Source organism: Teleopsis dalmanni, chromosome 2, assembly GCF_002237135.1.
Source record: "Teleopsis dalmanni isolate 2A chromosome 2, ASM223713v2, whole genome shotgun sequence".
NCBI classification, from domain to species: Eukaryota; Metazoa; Arthropoda; class Insecta; order Diptera; family Diopsidae; genus Teleopsis; species Teleopsis dalmanni.
This window is the reverse complement of record NC_051847.1, coordinates 161311499-161330865: the sequence shown is the minus strand read 5'-3', so window position 1 is coordinate 161330865 and position 19367 is coordinate 161311499. Positions and strand designations below refer to the sequence as shown.

The window sequence follows — 19367 nt, the reverse complement described above, 5'->3', positions numbered from 1 at the left end:
AAACATATATTTTAGAAGTAACTTTCAAAAAAAATTTTAATATATAGGGGAGGAACACATATAGACCAATTCCATAACTATAAATAGTAATTTAAAATCTATATAAAAATATTAAATTAAATGGCTTTCAAACATTTAAAACGAAAAGATAATTTTAAATTAGAAAGAAAAAAAAATTGAGATTAATAATAAAAAAGTGAATTGCATATTTGCTATATAAAAAATCTACTAGAATAGATTTATAAAATAAAATGAGTTTTTCTTTGCTTTAGAGCTCTTTGATTATTCATACTAATATTTTTTCTAAATTATAAATGTTATTATTCAATTATAAATAAGTGAAAAAAAAAAACAAAATAAATTAAAAAAATTTTTTTTTGATATATGCCATATGGCAAACTTAAAAATTTATTTACACAAGTGACAAACTCTTATGTGCAAATATTCAATTTATAATAATTGTTAATCATTTATAAATGAAAAAAATAAAACAAAATAAATTTCAAAAATATTTTTTGATATATGCCAATTGGCGAACGTAAAAATTTATTTACACATGTGAAACAAAAATTATAAAACACAAACTTTTGTGTGCAAAAACGTAAAATATATATACAAAGTATTAAAAATTAAATGTGTTTTAAACCTTTTTTAAGCATAATTAGTAGTTACTTGAAAACATAAAAATTTTTTTTTTACTTTACAAATACTAACAAATTGAATACAACATAATATTATATATAATTACAATTTAGCAATATTTAAACGAAAATATACAACTTTTTATGTTATAAAAAATTGAAATTTCTTTTAAAATATAAATAAATAAAAAAATTCATTTTTAATAATATTCGCTATATAAGTAGAAATTAAATATTTCGAATTATTAGCATTATTAGACAATGTTAACACATATAACTACACTTATATATATACATAATATATAATATAATATGTATTACATATGTATATACACCCGTAATGTGTATGCATGTGTCCACACATATACATAATAAACCACTAATATGAATTAATGTTTTTATTACGTCATACAAATTTTTCAAAATATGATCAACTTAGCTGGGTTTTGTACGTTTCTGTTTTTCAATAAATATTTTAAAATAAATTAACATATTCATAATATTATCATGAAGTACACATAATAACTAACAATCTTTGATATAATTTGTAAAAATCATAGCATAACAATTTTTAAAATGTTGAGAAATATTGCTATAATTTTTATAAAAACAAAATTATTCAAAAAAAAAATATATATATATAACTAAACTATATAAATATTATTATTTATATTTACTACCGTAACAATCAATGTTAAACAAGGCAAAGAGAGTGTTTTATAGTTATTCATTTCGTATCAGTTTTCGAATAATCTATTTGGTTTTGATAAAAAATATTTTGATCTTGGTTCAATAGATTTGATTGTTTTTGTTGTTGTTGTTGTTGCTGCGGAATTGTAGTATTGTATGAGCACAGTGACGTGGAGGTTGAAGGGCCTATGCCCACCAATGTTTGAGATTTTGAATTTCTAGTCAATGGCTTGTGACTTTCAGCGCCCTCCATAGTATGCTGCCATTGCCAACAAGTACGACAAAAATATCTAAATCAACAATAAAAAATTTAGTTATTATTTAGTTTAATTTTTCATTACTTTTTAATTGTAATTTTAATAGTTTTTAATATAAAAGAGTTTAATACCTGAAGCATGAAAGTTCCCTGCAATAATATGGTCCATGTTGTACACCACATACAGAACACAATGCATCCTCCAAGTAAGGATCGATTTGAACTTTTTTGGTGAACTTGGCTGAGCGTATGTCTACGAAGGCAGCCATAACTGCTTTCATATAAGACCGATTATTGCTGAATGTAACACGTCCAGAACCAATTGGGTATTTATATTTGTCAGTATCGATTCCTTTAATTGTGTTAAGAATGTTAAACATATTAATAGTTTGTAAATATTTACAAAAATATTTTATATTCAAAATCAAATAAATTTTTTAAATGAACATTAATTAGGTAATGCAAAAATATTTGCACATCACTTTTTTATTAAAAAATATTATATTGAGATTGGTGCTTAGTATTAAATATTATATATTAAATATTATATATTATTAAATATATATCCATTAAATATCATATATTATTTTTTGTGAAGACACCGTTACCGGTTCTTGCAAAACGCATTAACAGTTTTATCAATCTTTGCGAAATATTAAATAGTTTTTAGTCCACAGTACTTTTTTGAATGACGATATACTGCTCTATATCAATCAACTGCCAGTAAATAATTTGCACTCCGGCACGCTGAGGGTTTGGGTGCATAATATGCAAATGTAGATTCTGGCAGAGGCAAGTGAAGGCGGCCAAAGACGACTCACGTCTGTAATGGCTAATTTAGTCAGTAAGAACTACATTCTGAAGTCACCCGTTAGTACAGATGATCTACGGGTAAGAGGTTAGAATATTCCCAAGGTAAGGCATGCGTGTTATGAGAGACGGCTAAAATCTCAGAGCTATGCCGACACTGTTTGGAATGTGCATGGTAGTAAGTGTGCATGATAGTAAGTGACACAGCACTTACAACGATAGTAAGTGACACGGCACTTACAGCACCCGACCAAGGTGTAAATCTGGTACTACGGGGGTCAGTGCCCACATCTTCGGCTGTCCTAACCAATTGAGGTTGGGAGTGTCATAGTGCCTGTGGTTAAGAATACCCAAACTTACGCGGGTAGAATAATTGGTATTCATTCATCATTTGGCGTGGTGTTGCATATTCATCACCGGATGCTGTGCCCCAAAGATCACCAGAGATTGGGTGGACGTCGCTCCCTACCAAGGAAGAAGTTACGTCCAAAACACATAACTTCATTAGTGCCAGCGGAAATTCATTAGAATTTTCAATGGAACGTTTATCGGCGCATTATCTTGATATATGTGTTAAAGCCGTTAAACCACAATTATGTTATAAATCATTTAAACAGAGCAGTTATACATTACGACGAATGACATCCTCAGGGACCTCAAGATTGATCCCATTAAAAAATACATAAAGGATAGGGCACTGAAACTATTTACGAAAACTGACAGGCTTACCAACGCCGCGTTATCGAATCTCGGAATGGTTACAGGCTCCTCGTGGAGGTATGCAGATCCGAGGTCAGTTATTAGTCTGATGAATTAATAAACAATAATCCAGTTAAGGCGTAGAGAAGGGTTATGAAGAAACCTCACAGTTAGTAGAGAGTAAAAGTGTTCAAGTACACTGACTCAACTAACCCCAATATAATAATATAGAACGAAAGCATTTAATAGAATGAATTTCGTTATGTGAATTGAAACCGAATACAATCAAACTAATTTGAAAGCGATAACAGGTAATGACAAGAACAAAATAATTTACGCAAAAAGATGACACATAAATAATTGCAAAGTTAAGATTGACAAGAATGAAAGGGATGTCAAGTATATAACGGCTATTTATATAGCTATAAGTCATCCTAGCCAAACAATTGATTTTATTCTAACTCATCGGAATCAATATTAATTTTTAACCATGTGGAAACATATATGCTTTTATATATAAAAGAAAATAGAAGTTATGTACCTGCGTACAATACGCCATCAAAAAGTTCATCCATTATTTTAGCTAAACCTTCTGCTGTTAGTTTACCATGTAAAGCGCCAACAAATACAGTCTTTGTAGGATCCAGCTTTTGTGAAGTATTTTTAACAAAATTTGAATCCGCTATTATCCAAGGAATAACTTCTACCTATTTAAACAGTAATATGAGAATTATTTTCTATTTGAATTTAAATAAAATATGATGAACTAACGTCTTTTGATTTAATGCGTCTGGAAGATATTTTAAAGTAATAAGTAACGGTGTTTAGAGAATCATCTGATTGAAATACACAGGCAGCGAGAAGAGCTTTAACTTGCTTCTCTGATTCAAAAATTATATACACAAATCCTTTCGGTTGAGCAGCCTGTTGTTCTTTTCCAGGCCATTCTACCCTGTAAATAAGTTTACACTCATATTACTTATAATGTATTGAATTGATAGTGGGAAATTAATTACTTAATTTGACCAAATGGTTTAAAAATTTGTATCAAAGACTGTTCGCTAATATCCCAAGGAATTCCACCTAAAAAAACTTTTGGTGAATAGTTCAGCATACGATGTGAGCGCTGTGGTAGTTGTCCACTCCAAGTACAAGTAGCCTCATAGTACGATGCAGAGCAACGATAAAGCTTTGCAATACGATCTAAATGAGCATCATTAATCGAGCCGACAGCTGATTGAGGCATTTGTATATTTTTAAACTAAATTAAATAGAAATGTTTTATGCATTATGCATTTTATTATCAAATGGAATTCATTTTTCTGGTACCTGATGATTTACAGTATTATAGCCTTGAAGTAAATTGTTAAGAAATGGGAATCGCTGCGTTTGAGCTTGCAACATTTTCAAGGTGTTTAAAGTTTGCAATTTAGATAATTCAAAATCAATAGCAGATAGTGTTTCGTAGTGAGGCAAATTCTTTTCGTCAAATAGATTTGCTGGCGGAGTTGATGGAGAATTCTGTAATTTCATTAAATTTCCTTGATTTTCCGATTCTGTATTATTGATAGACAATACATTCTAAAAGTGTATAATAACAGTTTAAAATAAAAACATGAGCAATTAATTCGCCTTGTTTAAAACATACCATAGCTGCCTCCATCAGTTTCTGTTCAGCATTAGATTGATTACTATTTTGACTCTCCGGTGAATTAGAACGGCTCCAAGAAGGACCGCTTCCATTGTAAGTATTCTGATAAATCATTGGTATAGAATCAAGCGATATTCCATAACCGCTAGAAGAATTGCTGCTGTCACTAAAATGTTATTAATTTATTAAATATTTAAATTTGCTTCAAATAATAATATAAACACATAGCATATAAAATGTACACAAAGAGGTAATTTTACCTGATTAAAGGTGAATTGTGAAAAGAACGATTAAAATTAGATGTAGGCGTACTTGGCGATAAAGGTGCAGAATAATCGAAGCTGACGTTTTTTTGGAAAGCCTTGATTGGTGTATTTTGTGCAACATTTTCAAACTAAAGAGAATTAGTAAAATTCACATAAACATATAAATATATACATAAATACACGCATATATATATATATATATATAAATATATATATATATATATATATTAATATATATAGTAAATATACGTATATATTTAATATATATATATACAAAATAAAAATATAAATATCATATAAGAGAATATAAAAAAAACTAGATAAATAGATTAGAATGCTATATAGATTTTGAATTGAAAATACATTTATTTGTGAGTGCAATTGTGCAGTGTATATAACAATATGCAAACATATTAAAAAAATAGAAATATATTGACGTCATTAAAATATTAAATATTAAGTTTAAAAAAAAGAACCAAATAGTTGACTTACTTGAAAAACGTCTAGGGAATTTGAAGAAGTATGTGCTGGAGATAGTAAAGACTGTGTGGAACTTGGAGTTAGAGGTGTATATGGTGGCATTGATGAACTCATTGCATCTCCGTTAGAAGCTAGAGGAAAATCATGTGCATTTTTCAATCCGTAAAAATTCAATTTAAATAAATCTAAATAATGTAAATAAAAAATATATATCTTCTATTAATACAAGTTTTATGCTTTCTGTATTTTATTAATTAAAAAGCAATCAATTAATTTAATCTTATTTTTATTAATTATATTTATAATTCTTTAATAATAAATTTGATATATCGCTTGTTTAGCTTACAACTCTAGTTTCTGCTCCGCTAGCAGTACAGACATAAATAAAATCTTTTTAATAAATTTTTTTTGTGATAAGATACGGGTGGCATTGCTAGGATTATGTGTAGACAAGTACACCAAGAATGTTATATCGACTAGCCGAAGGAACTGTAAATGTTTTACAGTTCCTTTGGCTTTCTAATTGACAGGTTACTGTATGTTCTCATCACATGCGCACAAACTAAGCCGGATGCAAAGGAAACCCTGGAGCATATGTTGTGTAACTGTCCGACTCTCTTAAGAACTCGACAAAAATACATGGGGGGGGGGGGGGCTGTCAATTTTACCGGACTAGAGTACATACTTGAGGTTTCTGTTGAAATCCTAATAAAATTCGCTATTAACACGCGCAACCTAAGCAATGCACACTATCGCTTAAAAAATTAAGACTTTAATCTGTTATCGCAATGGACCTTAATGGTCTACACGTGGCCTTTTTGATCTGCCAGCATAACTTTACCTAGCGTACAAATAGCATTAGACATAAGGATCCCAAAGTCTGTGTACAATTTTAATAAGATGGCAAACAACTTCATAATCCGAAAAAATTGTTTGTTAACAACCACATATCCAGACATAAATTTGATTCAAAACAATAGAGACCTTCATTCATAATGCTTCCTTAAAAACATATTAACTGTTGATGTCTATCATCACAGTTTGTGCAATCCATGTGGAGAAACTTTCTGTGCACAAACAAACCTTAATCTAGTCTTTGTACCTATCCATTGAAGTGACCAGTCAGGTTTCTCAGGCTTAATCAGTCTTGGTTAAAATCAATTTATATTCCACCCATTCCCAATGATCTCCTTCTCTCTCACAAAATCATTATTCGTCTACATCCTCACCCAAGTATTTGTCATGAAATTTCTTTCATGTTATCTGTTTTCAGATTTCCGCGAACTACAACAACAACAACATCATCACAGTTAAAAACAGTATAGGGCTGCCAATTTACGTATGTATCTTCTCAGGAAATTTAAGGTGAATTTAAGGTCACATTTTCGTCAATAGAGTATATTAATATAATAATTATTTTTTTAAAATATGTTACATATATAGTTATATCATCTAATTAAAGAATATATAAAACCAATTATTCAATTTTTGTAGTGTTCTTAATACAGACATTGACTTATTCGTATAAGCCCCTTTAGATTCGTAAAAAAAATACTTATGGATAATTATTTATATACATTTTACAAAAATTCTAAATGTCAAATATTATAATTTCATTTCATACCATTTATTGGTGACAAAATCCGTCCTGTGGTTTCATTTTGTTGATTTAAAAGATCTTGACGCTGCTCCAATATTGAATTGATTGAATGAGTTTGTAAAATTTCTGTGCTAGCTTCAGAAAAAGAACCGACATTTGCAGCACCACCGTTTGCTCCAAGCTTAAAACGATTTCAAATATATTTATTAACAGCTTACATATTTTATATACAATTAAAATAAATTGAACTAAACATTTTGCTCTCTAATATGGTATTCATAAACCTACATATTATGGGAAAATTTCAAAATATATTGTCTAGATCGATTATTCCCAACCTTTTTTTTTACCATGGACCAGACCACTGTTATAGTTTTGTTTTTTGTAGGGACTACAAAGTTTAAAAATAATAAACTGTATGATTATTTTAATATACTCTATGCATCTCTGGCATCGTATAATGTATTATGAATTGTATAAGTGCATCGGTACCTCATATAGGCTATAAAATAGGTAAAAAAATAATTTTTTTTTTTCTAATAAGTTTCAAATAAGTAATAATAACGCTTTTAAAACGTGGCAATATAAACACTGACGCTAAATGTTCCGTTTGTTCGCAGTTGATTAAAAACAACAATGTTTTGACAATTTAGAGAGCTGTTTAGAGTTGTATTCGCCAGATTTGGCCTCCAGTGACTACAACCCTTCCCAGATTATGAAAAAATGCTCCAGGCAGAAAGACATTTGTCCAGTGAAGATGTCATCGTCAAAACAAAGTCGTATTTATAAGTCAAAGATAAATATTTCTACAAGAGTAGTATTGAAATTTCAGGTATTGAAACTCTTTTCAATCAAATCAGAACTTTATACCATATATGATTTCATCGTATTCCACATGATACTATTTATACTCATATCCATACTCACGCCCAAAAGCTTAAGCCTATCCATAGAACACGAGATTTTTCGGTCTCTCCTCTTTGAGCGCTGATAAACATATACAAGAGATTCGACAGGGTAGGCTCATTCTGGATCTATACTGTCCTATAGTTCATTGATCGTTAGGACCGATATCATTTTACATTCTTCGATTTACTTTTATGAATTCAGTCAGAAGTTCCACATTTGTAGTATATAGTCCATGTCGCTATTGACCTGTCTGCTAAAGAAATATTAGCCCAAATTCTGTTGACCTGTTATAAAAAATGATTGTTTGTCAACTTTCGTCTGTGGCTGGCAGAAGCAGGGATTGAAACGTGAAATTTCAGTGAAGAGGCGTTGTCTCGCTAGCTCATTAGCGCGCTCATTTCACGCTATATCAGTATATCCAAGTATTGAAATCAGAATTACCTTAGAGGTACCTAATAAATTTATAAATTTTTTATTGAAATAAATTTGGTAGTTGTCTGACTACTATTGACATTATAGATTTTCTGTTTCTAGAAGTAAATGTTTGCAGCAAGAGAACGGACTCAGGATTTTCGCCTGATTTATTAAAGTAAACTTCTAAAAGTGGTAGGTTTTATAAATCACTTGGTCCACGGAATATATTCCGGCTTATATGTCTTTATCAGAGAACTGCAAAAAGTCATAATTGTTGCCATACAAAAACAAAACATAATTCTGCATTTTTTCCATTCACATTCACCACAAAACTGATTCATAAGTGTATTCGTTTCAAGTGCAGGAGCTAACGAATCAGCTTCACACGAATTTGTACACATTTTTAAGTAGAGTAGCATAAATGGCAAATGACTCATGAATCAATACATATACTCGAGTGGTATAAATCAATGAAAGTACTCATCAAAAATAAATGACTCGATCAGGCGCGCTTTTGTTTGCTAAGAAAAAAATTTGTGTGTTTAGTTTCGTGCTTTTTATGTGTGTTGTTGTTGTTTGCATTTTAAATGCATGTATTTTGTTTGTTTTCTTTAATATATTTGTATTAAATTAGGAATTGTTTAAGTAAGAAATTATTTGCATAATAAACATCAACAGCCAAATTTTTCCCGACTGTGACGAAATACTCATGAATGATTTAGAAATTATTTGCATCATTTTTGTGTCGAGTGTGGGTGTTTATGAGTATCATATGAGAAAAGTATAAATCATTATAAGTGCTGTAACGAACCTTTTTGGCCGGGGTTTTGCTCGCCGGATTCCAGGTCCAGTCCTACAATAAATTTATTTGATAGGAGCAGTGGAAAGTTTGCTATGGTAGGACGTATGACGTAGATAGAGGTTTTATTACTCGAATCTAGGTTCCTCTATTTCTGTTGCTATAAACGAAATGTTGATTTCGTTATCAATAAATAATAGACATGTATATTTCTATTCTACGGGACTGCTAGCGAAGTGTTGAGTACTTTTTGCAGTTCTCTGGTCTCTATCCATCTTTGACCCGTAAGTATAAATGATAATCCTTACTTGCATTGTAGTTAGCCCTGTCTCTATAAGCGAGGACATAAGTGATTACATCATTACAACTGGAGATCGACTTGATTGATAGAATGTTACAATGTCGTAGTGTCATTAAGTGCCAACATTTTACAACTCCAAGCTTCTATGCACTGAGAAAAGCCGTTGTTTCATGTAAATTTAAAAGTCAAATTAGCACAAAATTTGTTATCAGGCACTGGCCACACAATCCATTGAAAATGGCGTACAATTCATTACAAAGGATTAACGAAAGTTAAGGCAACAAGTGAAAAATGAGAACAGTTAATAGACTAAGAGAATGGTGGGTGGACTTTTAGGAATGCTTTAAGAAAAACTTGAACTTAAAAACTGTATACAGAAAAAAGCTATTTATACGACAGAATATAATGCCATATAAATGTTGACACTACAAAAAATTCTACAAACAAATGAGAAAATTTGTAATACGAACGGACGGAATTGAACACAGAAGCGAATAGCGAAATGGCGACAACTTAAACGTACATACATTTTATTTTGCTCATTTAAATGTATATTTGTAAGGCCATTAATAGAAGTGCTTAGTATATTTGTGAGGGTTCTTAATGCAAAGGAATTCTTCACAGCCAACGATTTATGTATGATTCGCGGATGCTCGGATACTATTGAATGACAACATAATGAAGTAAAGCGAAACTGAACAGTTCAGTTGAGAGTATTCACAGAAAACTTGGCTAATTATGAAAGGATGAAAATCTATCGGTCTATTATGAATGGTTTGATTTGGCATTTGTTGTTCGCCGTCGACTAGTACCAATAGATGGAAGATTTGAGCAGAATATTCATAAGACAGTTCAAAATTTAAAGCTTAAAATTATGTCAAAAGTATTATATAAACCAAGACAACCAAAATTTTTTTCTTTTTACAATCTCTTTTTAACTGTTATAAATATTATTTTAACTTTTATATACATATTTAACAATGCCTATATACATGACCAAATTGCGAAGAGAAAAAAAAGGAAATTCTTTTTGATTGCGTTATAACACTAATTTATAGAAAATTTAATATTATTTTGAATATTTTATTATTTTATTTAATATTTTAATTCTATTTTAGCAGAAAAGAACAATTATTTTTAGAATTATCACGGAATATCGCGGAAATGGATACATAATTTTATAATGTATGAAGAAAAGCAATTATTTTAAATTACAGAAAAAAAATGTTATTAAAATAATATTTTATCAAAATGATAGTGGCTTTTGAATAATAATATTAATTTTGCCAAAATGTAATACAGTCGAACTTCCATAACTCGAACATCTATAACTTATAGTTATATTTCTATAACCCGAACTAAAGAGAGTGCACAAGGTTTTCTTCAAATCGTATTCTTCATAAGTGGAACCTTTTCTTTGCAAAACAGTACTTCGAGCTATTGAAGTTTGACTGTATATTGGAAAAAACTTCGGACAATCTATAAGATATATGAGCAGTGTTCTATTTTTTTTTTTACTGATGGCGTCATATAAAAGGATATGAGAGCAAAAATATAAATGCAGTTGCCTCGAGCCTATTTTTGAAATGAAATTTTTTTTTAAAAAATAATTTCCAAAATTACATTTTAATGCATTTTAATAACATACAAACAACTTTATTTATAACTTTTTTTTACTCAGGGTAAGATCTATTTATTTGAATGACATTTTGAAATAAATGCAAATCTATTAAAAAATTAATAAAATAACAGAAAAGAAAAAAAAAACGATCAATATAAGCCCATTTGGATACACACTAAATAAAAATTTATTTAAAAATTTCGTGTACTTAAAATTCTTAGAAATCAGCATTCTATAAAACCTTTGCCAAAGCATCACAATGGACTCACATGTTATGGTTTAAGTGAAATTCATCTCAGATAAGACTGATTGCCACTGGAATATGTCATTCACTGGAATCATAAAAACTAATACAATTTTGAAAGCTTGCTCTACAATAATAGCTCATTTACTTTATCTTATTCTGGCACAAATCTGGGAAGAAGAAAAGATCTGCGTTTTGTAGATCTTTGCAATGTGGGAAAATTCATATCAGAGATCATATGAATTGATAATATCCATATTACATCCATTTGATTATCGTTAAGCGACTATTTGTTCGTTAACTAACAAAGCTAATCATTCAAGATTTATCACAACTAAACCTGAGATCGTAAGAAATAGACATATGCAAAATATTCAGAACTACCGGAACACCACCAGAGAAATAAGAATACACCTATAGGACATAAAAATACTTTAAAAGCGAAGTTAGTGGATCTAAATTCAGAAAATACTCTCTCCTACAATTACTCTTTCATTGTTGGTTTTACTCAGCTTCTCAAACGAAGGAAATTTTCAAATAATGTAGTCATATAAGAAACAATACCATTCTCTCTTGCAGTGGCAACGATACACACACAATATAAAAGGATTATATAAACACTTTAATAATCGTAAAAATGCAGGCTTTGCAACAAAGGCCAACGTGAAACATGCTATCTATCATACAATAAAAAAACATGATATATACAGATTTAGCCTTAACCTAAATATTTAGCCTTAACTATTTAAAAGTACACATTTAAGGATATTTATAATTACGAATAAATTTACTTCTGCGTAACTTGCTCTGACAATTGCGCAGTGACATTCAAATACGCATTATCGATGTAAATAAAATTAGTTACTTTTTGATAACAACCTTTAACAGAAATAGCAATTTGTAAATACAAAACTATTATCTACTCAATACTTATCTATAGAACTGAGCCTATACCCTAAAGCGGATTGAAATCTAACATCTATGCACGATGTTACAAAAGTTTACCAGAAATATTACAGATAAGAACGGAAGCAGAACGGTATTGAATAGACGAAAAATACTAAGGTTTTGAATTTATTATAAGATACGGGCTTGAAAGCCTACATCAATTCTCAGACAATCATATAAAAAACATGATAACAAAAGCATGGTGGACATCTCTGATCTCAATGGGATAAAACCTGAGATAACTTGTGGTGAAAAACGGGAAGAAAGAAATAATGAGGACTGATTAAATATTGTAAGGATTTCAGCGGTAGCGCCAATTCAGAAGAAGAAAATATTAGGTTGATACAGAGCTTCGAATACAGTACAAATTAAGCTATAATGAGAATATTGTTATGGTTATATATTGTAATGATTTCAGCTGTAGCGCCAATGTAGAACAAGAAAATATTAGAGGTTGGTTGGCTTGATGCTGAGATTGGAATACTGTACAAATCAAGTTATTACGAGTTATATATTGTAAGGATTTCAGCTGTAGCGCCTATGCAGAAGAAGACAATATTAGAGGTTGATTTGGTTGATACAGAGTTTGAAATACTGTACAAATGGAGCTATAATGAGGACTGGTTAAATATTGTAAGGATTTCAGCTGTAGCGTCAATGCAGAAGAAGAAAATATTAGACTTTGGGTTGGGTTGATTCAGAGCTTGGAATAACAAATGAAGCTATAAATCATTATAAATGGATACGAAATATAGATTTGATGTCAAAACAAATAGAAATCAGTTATAATGCTCTTTGATCATTCTGCAGGTACTTCCTGTCCCTGTATTTGTGTCTTTTCGGAGCAAATTATTATAAATGTGAGCATACTCACACAATACATATTGTCTTTTTAAACGAATTATTAAATAAAAAAGTCCTTAAAATAGTAGTAATACCATGAAACTGAAAATTGAGATTTAAATGTCTGCATAACATGCCTTCATCGTCATGACCAAATAAGTTAAAATTGACATGATCATTCTTCATATGATTATTTGCTTATCATAACCTTTACTGCATATTTTTCTTATTTTATTTTTTAATTAAATTAAAACTTTTCAAAACTTATTGCGTTATTATTTGATTCTACAAATGCAAATGTTTCAAAACTGATGACGTACTGTCAAGAAGGTGTGTGACTTTTTCTGTTCGCGAATACGAAAAGTAGAAATTATTTCCAAGAGTACTGAACATTCATTTCGCCTAAAAATATACTATAAAATTGTGTATATCGTACTATATGTTACATAATCTTCGTAAAGATACTACATTCATCATTGAATTATGCATTTTTATTTAATGTTTATTTGTTTAAAGGAAACTCATGTTAACGGAAAAATCGGAAACGTTGCCGTCGAAATAAAATGTTTGTTGTATTCTATGGTGATAGCATGTAGCATGGGATGGTGTTTCGTTGCAGTTGCACACATATGGATGCTGGGCTGCCTCGCTTAGAAGAGGAACAGTTTTCCTGGCAAAGAAGCACAGCAATAACAATAACAATAACAACAACAATAACAAATAGTATCAATTTTTCTATACTGTATACATTCATATTTCTATTCGATAGTTGTTAAATGCTAAGTGCATTCGTGCTTCGTTTGTTTTACAAAGAAAAAATAATTATCATTAAATAAAGCATTAATAGCTGTAAAGCTTTTGGTAATGGAATTACATTTAAGAAAAGTTCTATGTATTAACAACATTAATACTGCGCTGCTCATATATATACAATATTTGCATAGCAAATCAATATCACTTACCATATATTACATTTAATATTTTTTGTTAAAATTTGGAACAATTATATAATTATTACTTAAAAAACAAAATATTTTAGCCAAAATTTAAGAGCCACACTATTTAGGATTAAAAGCAACTATCAGCTTTAATGCTGCTCATATATGGTATATACAATACATCAGATATTAGGGTTTTGGATTTTAATTTCTTTTTCTAATTTCCAGTAAAAAAAAAGATTCCAAATTATTCCAAGCCTTATAGTGATCGATTATCAGTTAAGAGTTTTTTTGTAAATAAAAATTCATAATTTCGAATTAGTCTTCTATTCTATTCTTAGAAGGCTAATGAACAATTTCACCCACCGAACGCTTATCACCACTTTCCGTTGCGCTTAGAATCGGATCCACTAATTCAGAGCTATAATGCTCAATATTATCGTCATCTGTAGAAAAGCTTGATGTACAAATTTCATTGTCAAGCTCAATATAATAGTTAAGAGTAGCATCGGTAGTTATTTTATATACTTTAAACCACGCTGCCAGCGGCTAGCATTTACACTAAGAAGCAACATACGAAAAAGAAAATGAAATGTTTAGTTCGGAAAAAGGGACTTCCCCTAACACCAATTATGAATTCATACTAAATACAAAAATTCGACTTATAGAATGCACTTTTCCATATACCTATTGGCACGGAACAAAATTTTTGTTCGGGTTATGGAAGCAGAATTGTATGTAATTTGCTCTTTAAACCCTGTTGCACTCTTTTTAATTCGAGTTATAGAAAATTCGAGTTATAAAAGTTCGAGTAGTAGAAGTTTGAATGGTCAATATCACAAATCAATATCACATATATCACAAATATTTTTTTGCTTGAAAATAGTAATTATACTAATATTTCCAAGTATGTACTTGTATAAATATTACGTTAATCTTTCTTTCTTTCTATCAATCCTAAAATAAAAATTTCATTCCAAAATAGGCAAATTAAAATACTTAAAATCTGAAGTAACGGAAGTATATCAATTTAATTTAGGAAATAGTTATATTACAGGAATTAGAAGATACTTGAATGTAATTTTTGTAATTTTTTTATTTTTGCCCCACAACATTAAAGTATAATTGTTTTCTGCCCCCTGTGCAATTCTTTCTTTCAATGTTTACATAAATATTTAAGGATAATCTGCTGAATGCAAAGAGATTATTTTGCAATTTTTTATTCTACTGTGACATGTTAAAAACCATTTACTATTTATTCGCATTTTATTCTTTTTCGTTTATTGCAGTTTTTGCGCTGCTTCCGACTGCGTTATTATATATATGGTTATTCATAATTTCTTCAACTCTTATTTCGTTCATATATAAGATTTATATATAAATTTATACATATATTTATATATATATATATGTATACATAAATATTTATTTGTCGCATAAGCAATTCCTTTTATTTTATTATTTGGTATTTGACAACAATAACTGAGATGAACTGAATCTGAAGTAGACGAGCACTGTTTGGGAGAAACAAATACTACAACTACTAATATGAGTGGTGCACGAGGAAGGGAATGATGAGGTATTAGGTATTAGTTTAAAATTTTGTATGGTTCCATAGTATTGTATTTTATTGCAGATAGTTACGAACCAACAGACCATACCCATTATACATTAGCAAAAACCAAAAGTCTGTTCGATTTAGTAATATATAATTATAGCTGATTTTTAAAAAAAAATAAACATTAAATTACATATATAAATGGATAATCCCATTTCAAGTTATATTAAATTTAATATGTATTTTTTACAATTGCTTATTTATTAATTCTATTGGGAACCATATTGGCGCAACTGTCTTAAGACTTAAGCTAGCCTCGCCTCAAATGTGAGGTGAAAAGAAAAAAAAACATTAAATAACATATATAAATCAATAATTCTGTTTTAAGTTATATTAAATCTTATACGTATTTTTTACAATTGTTAATTTATTAATTCTATAGGCAAGTATATTGGATCTAAGCTAGCATACCTCACTCCACATGGAACGGGAAGCCGCTAATATCTGATATAGAAGCCTATAGTGAACTAAAAAGTTTTACTGTAATGAACGCACTGCTGGCTATTGCAGCTGTTTCTAACGAATATCAATAATGTAGCATACGATCGCTATATTGACTCGTAATGGATCAACTTTCTTAAGCTCTAAGTTAACCTCAATTTACATTGGACGGGAATGATGCTCATATATATGTATATATAAGCCTATTGTGAAGTAAAATGTTGTATACTGCAATGAACGTATTGTTGGCTATTACGACTGTTTCTAATGAATATGAACAATATATGGGCTTTATATGGCAATATGGACTCATAATGGCTCAACTTTCACAACGTTTAAACTAGCTTCGCCTCACATGAAACGGGATGCCGTAATATCTGATATATATATATACCTATAGTAAACTAAAATGTTCTACTGTAATAAATGTACTGTCGGAGTTTGTAACTATGACTCTAAGTCAGCCATTCTATTCCTTTTAAGTTTATTCTCACCCACCTAAAATACTTTTCTAATTTGTAACTTTTGTTATCATTTGTTAATATTTTTTTATTTGTTATCATTCTTATTAAAATGTTAAGTTTCTTATTTCATAGTTTTGAATCTCGAAATACTTATAGAATAAAGACTAGTGAATTACTCATTTGAATCCCTCTGCCCTGATTATGTTTACAAGAGGAACCATTACTGTCAACACAAAACCAATATATTAATTGGCTTGACACAGTTTTCTGTCACATATTTACTGCGCTATGAACTATATTCTCCAAGTATATTTTATGGGAAAAAGTATTAGTTTTGATCAATAATAACTGTAAGTAATATTCAAAGCATAACCACGCGGTGAAACGACTACTTATATATACAAACCTGTTTATTTCTTATAAGTACCTTTTTTATAGGTAGTTATAGTTATAGTTTAGAAAGATTACTCTCTTTTTAGTTTTTTGTTGGTTGGGATGGGCGATACTAAGTACACCTGGTAGCTACAGAAACCGAAACTGCAGCACTGCTTTGCATGTGTTGTCTCTTAATTGGAGCTTAATTGGCTATGGTTATATTGTGCTAAAGTAGAAAACTCCTAAATCTTTCAATTGTATATTTCATTTTCTACTAAATATCACTAGATTATATTACTATATCTATCACCAACTTTTTTTTTTTATACATTGAAATAAAATAAATTTTATTATTTTTTTTTTATATATTACTTATTGGATTGTCTTCTGTTTTCTCAGACTAAGTACTCAAAATCGTGTGCATTTATTTAAAGCTCATTAAGAACAATATTATTAGATATATCATATTTAAAAATCTACATATTAATAATAATTAATCGCACTATATACACTAATAAATGTTTAAAAATTTGTAAACATTAAACATTAAATTTTCTTCACTCAAAACTAAACTGTTATTATATACTAGACATATATATAGTAGACATTCACTGCTTAGCAAAACGTTCCATTAATTCTGAGATACATACCTGTTGCAATGACGGCATTGTTTTAAAAATATTTAATTTCCGCGAATCAAATTGATTAGCTCGATGAAAATTGTGTGTTGGTGTCCGATATTGGTTCCTTAAAGGAAATCCTATGTTTGGGCGCACCCTTCTTCGAGTAGAGGAAAATGCTAACGTTGCCGTTGCCTTTGCCGTTGCCTTTGCCTGTTAAATGCAGCATAAAAATCACTGAGTTCTAAATTATGTGTCATACATGTACGCAGATGTTTTATAGCAACTCGAACATGTTTACTATATGTGCTTTGCTTTAAAGATTTTGCTTTAGTGCGTCTCCTACTTTATTGAATCATTTTTTTTGTACATATAACCAAGTAAATAAAATACATGTGCTAAGTTCGTTTCTGTTGAATTACAAATTTTATAAGCCACAAATGTATTATCTGAAAATAAAATGAATATTTTTCCTATAGATCAAATAAAATAATTCAAACTCTTAAATATATTTTAAAATAGAATAAATAGAGTTTCAATTAATATTATACTTTTATATTGCAATATATAAAAATACAAATTAATGTAATTTCTTATTTCAAATAAAGAATATTATAAATATAATAAACTATGTATTTAAATCAGTTTAAGACCGATTTCATTTTGTCGCATTTTACTTAATATATTAAAATTAAATGAACAGAGAGAAAAGTACAAAAAAAAATCACAAATCACACAACAGTACAGAACAGAACAAAACGCACAATAACGCAACAATAACCGTTAACTTTGTTTCCGAAATCTTAAAATGATAGTAAAATAGTAAAAACTAATGAATATGTTTGAAGACAATGAGGCGACAACCACAAACCGGCAGTTTACATTAAACACACACTACATTCACTGCTGGAGCAAGAAGCAGAAGTTACTGGCAACACTCAATTGAAGGGTATTGGGACGAAAATAAGGGACAATAGCAAAAAGCAAGGAAAAGCATCGTATTGAAAAGAGAATGACTCCTCCCGTTTTACAAACTATGACAAAATAATGTACAAAAAAAAAAAAATTCTTTAGATATTTTAATAGTTATGATGATTTCATAATTTTTAAAACACACATACTTACTGTACTATTGAAACATTTTATATAGCTCAATTAATAGTATTTTAGAATTTCTTTAATAATAAATTTATTCCAACTTGCTATTTTGAAATTTATATGAATTTAGGATATGTGAAAGCACATTTTTTTGATATTTTAAACATATACAAAAAGTACCGTTATTACTTTATTCACTTAATACAAAGACCGCATTTTTTAAACTATATAAAGTAAATTGATTGGTTAAATCAAAAACATAAGCAATTTTTTAAAACTTCTCTTGTATTCAACAATTTATTGTTTTCATATATATATATATATTTGTACATATAATTAAAAATATTTTTTTATAATGTACAGTTATAACGTAACAGAAAGCGACCTCTCCCTCTGCGGTTAAAAACAAAATGATACTAAGTTAAGGATTTACTAGTTGCAACTTTCATATAAAACCGATAGTTCAGTATAACAGTTTACGTAAATTACCATGTTCGATATAATTTAGGGTAGCCACCCAAAAAGATTTTTAAAAAAATAAGTTGTAACAGTACGTTTGTATTTTTGTAATTAATTCGACGAATGTGGGGCAATAAGTGCCTTTTTTAATATAAAATCCAACTAAAATTAATTGTTAAAAA

At 29.3% G+C, this 19367-nt stretch overlaps 1 protein-coding gene across 1 annotated transcript; it reads right to left on the bottom strand.

The window, feature by feature from the left end:
* Nucleotides 1-1300: 1300 nt before the first annotated feature.
* Nucleotides 1301-18773, bottom strand: LOC119682163 (cytoplasmic polyadenylation element-binding protein). Its single transcript, XM_038095527.1, has 12 exons — nucleotides 18754-18773; nucleotides 17659-18077; nucleotides 7118-7274; nucleotides 5506-5678; nucleotides 5008-5141; nucleotides 4745-4913; nucleotides 4426-4677; nucleotides 4113-4357; nucleotides 3868-4048; nucleotides 3638-3803; nucleotides 1720-1939; nucleotides 1301-1621 (listed from the first exon to the last, which is right to left on the bottom strand). The coding sequence occupies exons 2-12, from the start codon at nucleotides 17674-17676 to the stop codon at nucleotides 1369-1371; spliced, it is 1968 nt and encodes a 655-aa protein (XP_037951455.1). The 5' UTR covers nucleotides 17677-18077; nucleotides 18754-18773; the 3' UTR covers nucleotides 1301-1368.
* Between the last annotated feature and the right edge of the window lie 594 nt (nucleotides 18774-19367).

Bases quoted from the DNA above. Each gene is read 5' to 3' on its own strand.
- LOC119682163 (XM_038095527.1), bottom strand. The intron at 4,914-5,007 runs GTAAAATTACCT...ATAACATTTTAG, and splicing joins CACAATTCACCTTTAATCAG to TGACAGCAGCAATTCTTCTA. The intron at 4,678-4,744 runs GTATGTTTTAAA...ATACACTTTTAG, and splicing joins AACTGATGGAGGCAGCTATG to AATGTATTGTCTATCAATAA.